The sequence below is a fragment of the Olea europaea genome, unplaced genomic scaffold, assembly GCF_002742605.1.
Source record: "Olea europaea var. sylvestris unplaced genomic scaffold, O_europaea_v1 scaffold3150, whole genome shotgun sequence".
Lineage (NCBI taxonomy): Eukaryota > Viridiplantae > Streptophyta > Magnoliopsida > Lamiales > Oleaceae > Olea > Olea europaea.
In genome coordinates, this window is record NW_019250291.1 from 40,897 (window position 1) to 45,160 (window position 4,264).

General features: G+C 37.9%; 1 protein-coding gene across 4 annotated transcripts in view; it reads left to right on the plus strand.

Annotated features, from left to right (window-relative positions):
• Window positions 1–3,247, plus strand: part of LOC111385397 (protein TRANSPORT INHIBITOR RESPONSE 1-like) — an 8,528-nt gene extending 5,281 nt beyond the window's left edge. For 3 of the 4 annotated variants that reach the window (XM_023009780.1, XM_023009779.1, XM_023009782.1), the window contains 3 exons: window positions 653–1,145; window positions 1,721–2,499; window positions 2,643–3,247. In XM_023009780.1, coding sequence (XP_022865548.1) covers window positions 653–1,145; window positions 1,721–2,476 — 1,249 coding nt within the window. In that variant the 3' untranslated portion in view covers window positions 2,477–2,499; window positions 2,643–3,247. The remainder of the gene's footprint in view (window positions 1–652; window positions 1,146–1,720; window positions 2,500–2,642) is intronic. The other variant, XM_023009783.1, reaches the window with a different exon arrangement.
• Window positions 3,248–4,264: the final 1,017 nt, after the last annotated feature.

Below are 4,264 nucleotides of genomic sequence, written 5' to 3' on the forward strand. Positions count from 1 at the left end.
GTTGGATTCCGATATGAGTAGCAAAAAACCGAAACTTGTTTTTCCTAGTCAAGAACCTGACGTGTTTCCCATTTTCCTTTTTTCCTTTTTAGGTAAACACAAAACTTTATTGGTGTATAATATAATGCACTCTTCCATCCCTAATCTAGCCCCTCTTTTCAAAAAATTGAATCCAGAAAGAACTTTGCTGTTATACTATAGAGAATGTCCATCAAAGAAATTGAATTTTGAGCGATTCAGTCAAATTCTTGGTGATATCATATAGCACCCACCTATATCATTGAGTTTCAATTATTTGGCAGGCTGTTAGTTAGCAAAGTCACCTGACAATCATTAGTCTTTCTCGAATATTCCTTTCTTAGAGTTGCTACTTGCAATATGTTTAGAATTTTTTGGCTTTATTTCTGGACTTGAACGAAAGTTGAGTATTTAGATTTTCCAACATTCTTCCTTTACATCAAGTATCTGTTACTCCTTTTTTCAAAAAATATGTTAACTAAGGATAAATACCACAGAATGGTAGAAATAATTCAAGGAAAAAAACTTCAGTTTGAATTTTTCCGAAAAATAATAATAATAATAATAATAATAATAATGTTATTTGTAATCTTTCTTAGTGTGAATTCACTTAGTGTTTTCATTTGGCTTTCAGGAACTTGACTGAGCTTGACATACAGGACACTGATATAGATGACTTTAATGGTGGTTGGCTGAGTTGCTTCCCTGAGAATTTTGGTTCACTGGAAGTACTTAACTTTGCCAGCCTTGACAGTGAGGTCAATTTTGATGCCCTCGAGAGACTTGTCAGTCGGTGCAAGTCGCTAAGGGTTCTTAAGGTCAATAAGAGTATTACATTGGACCAATTACAGCGACTGCTTCTGCGGGCCCCTCAGTTGATGGAGCTTGGAACTGGTTCCTTCCAGCAAGAGCTTTTGCCTGGTCAATTTGGCGACCTTGAGAGTGCATTCAGCAATTGTAAAAATCTTCGAACTCTTTCAGGTTTATGGGAAGTCACTTCGGTCTACCTCCCTGTTCTTTATGCAGCTTGCACCAGTCTAACCTTCCTGAACCTGAGCTATGCGGCTCTTCGAAGTGTTGAATTTGGAAATCTTATTGCTCACTGCCCCAATTTGAAGCGCCTCTGGGTAAGAAAATGATGCTCAAGATGTTTAGAGTTTCATCCACTGGAGCTTGGACCTCCAAAGTCTTTAGAAACCATCAATAGTATCTGGTCCATGAGGACTTTGAAAAGTTTATTTTATCAACTTAGCTCTTGGTTCTTTTGCTGTAAATGAAAGTAAATATTGCGTGCATACACCTTGAGGACAATTCTTGTATGTCTGCCTACTTGAAGTGGTGGAATTACTTTGTTGTTCTTTTAATTGCTATGATGAAGTCCTCTTTTGCTGGATACTTACAATGCATGTGAATTTGTGGAAAGTCTCTAGTGTACATTGGAATGTTTATGGTCTTCAAACTCTTTGGCATGATAACTTCAACAACCCACCCAAAAAAAAAAAAAAAAAATAATTTGGAGAGGAAAAAAACCCTCCAAAGGAAAAAGAAGAGAAGAGAGAAGAAAATCGGGACTAGAATAGTACGTTTTGCACTCTCTGATATGTTACCAAACTCTTTTATCCCCCGCATTGTTGACAGCGACTCGTTTACTTAATATGCAACTGCTGATAGGCTGATATATAAATTAATTCTTTTGACGCAGGTTCTTGATACAGTTGAAGACAAGGGGCTTGAAGCTGTTGGATCCAGCTGTCCCTTGCTTGAAGAACTCCGAGTCTTCCCTGCCGATCCTTTTGACCAGCAACTTCACCGTGGGGTGACTGAGTTGGGTTTTGTGGCTGTGTCTCGTGGATGCAGCAAACTCCACTATGTCCTCTACTTTTGCTGGCAGATGACTAATGCTGCTGTTGCCACCATTGTGCAGAACTGCCCCAATTTTACGCACTTTCGTCTTTGCATAATGAATCCAGGTCGGCCAGATTACCTCACAAATGAACCTATGGACGAGGCCTTTGGTGCAGTGGTTAAAACTTGCACTAAGCTCCAGAGGCTTTCCGTTTCAGGCCTTCTAACTGATCTGACTTTTGAGTATATTGGGAAGCATGCCAAAAACCTTGAGACTCTTTCTGTGGCTTTTGCTGGGAGCAGTGATTTAGGGATGCAGTGTGTTCTTGAAGGTTGTCCAAAGCTAAGGAAGCTTGAGATAAGAGATTGTCCATTTGGGAATGCTGCTCTTCTGTCTGGACTAGAGAAATATGAGAAAATGCGGTCATTGTGGATGTCATCCTGTAATGTGACTATAACTGCATGTCAGCAACTTGCTAGGGAGATGCCGAGGTTGAATGTTGAGGTGATGAAAGACAAGGAAAGTGATGACAGTCAAGCTGACAAAGTCTATGTCTATCGTTCAGTAGCAGGGCCAAGAAGGGATGCCCCACCTTTTGTTCTCACTCTTTGATCGCCAGGTAAAAAGATTTCTTGGTAAGTAATTGTTTCTTTTCATGACTTTCTTGGTTAATGAAATTCCTGGAAAATATATTGTTACTTGCCTCTCACAAAGGTGGAATATGTGATCGTGCATTTCCGTCCTTTTCTCTGATCATAAATTACATGTTACCTTGTAGGATTCGCTGTTGCCCTCCTTGATGCTTTGGTCAGGTACTCGGTTGTAAAAATGGCCTTGGAGAAGCGAAGTGAACGGGACCATAGCTTTCTTCTCAATGAGAATATGAGAAATGACTAACAATAGGGAGAAGTTGAATTCAGTGAAAGCAAGAGAAGCCTTGATTGCTCCTTTTTTTTTTCCCCCTAATGTTTTGAATTGTGATAGAACTGTATTAAAGAATTATTAAGCAGCACAGAGTAACATCATTCAAGATTCAATGTTCAGGTGGCGAAATGCATTCTGGATTTCAGTTAACTGTGCGCTAACTGGCTAAAGTTGTCTTTTGTATCACGTTGAGAGAAGTTACAGTTAAGATCATTGCTTAAAGAATTTGTTTCCAAACAAGGAAATGAACGAGTTTTCAGTTGGTTGAGCTTTAAGAGACGGGATAGGCGAACAACGTCTTGTATTTGTGGACAAGTCAAAGTTTGTCAAGAAATGAATCTCTTTGGTAAGTTTCGTTATTAACAATGTCGTTTGGTTTAACCAAATGCTCGCATTGGTTTTTCTGAGCCCTTTCGCTCCTTGAATGCATAGAGTAAATAAATGGGCATAGTGGACTTATTGTTTGTCTTAGGCCTTAGATTCGACGTCGACACAAGTATCATTAAAAGGAATATGCTACTTGTACATAATGCGATATCCATAACAGTGTTCACCTTCTCATATAGAGGGGGATTCACTCCAAAAAAATTATATTTTATTTGAATAGGGTCTCCCTCCATTTGACGACGGTGAACCCGTTATGGATATTTTGATGTATGTGTAGCACCACCCGTATTGAATTGTGGCTTGCATTTGCAATGACTTTAGCAGTGTCGACTTGCAATTTTACCCTTTTTTTTTTATATATATTCATTTTATAGAGAATAAAAAAGAAATATCGCTTTCTACGTTTCTGTACCCTATATGCCCAAATATTTTAAAGGTTTTTTAATAAGTTTCATAATTTTTCAGTTAATAAAATATATGTGTCACTCGACCAAGTCCTATAGAATAAAGTTTTAATGCTTTACTTTATAACAATTTTTTTTTATTTTCTTGACCCTTTTCCAGAATCTCTACAATGGGTTATTTGAAAAATTTATTACTCAATTGAGGTTAGCTATGGCTATGAATAATTAAAAATCGACATTCAAATTTTGTTTATTTATTTATTTTAGGATTTAGGAGAAGGTTTTTCATGAGTGACATACATGAAGGTGGTAATAACTGTCCTGTCTTAGGTGCTATTTTTAGTTCATTATGGAAATGGACGGAGTGGACTTTAAATAATTAAACAATTTCAATCTATTCAAACCTAAAGCCTAAAGTCCATCATATTTTATTAAAACTCGTAATTATAATTAATTATTTTTAATTTAAATATAATTGGATGGTTATAAATAGGGATGTCAATTTGATTCGCTGGCTCTGACAAGCCATGGCTCGGACCAAAAAACTAGAGTCGGTTGAGCCTCATTTTGGGACATTGGCCCGAGCCTAAGCTAGCCCGTGTGGCTTGTCGAGTCGCACAAGCCAATCCATGACGAGCCACAAAATGGAAATAAGCAACTCCATTGCAGGTAGCTTAGTTGCGTG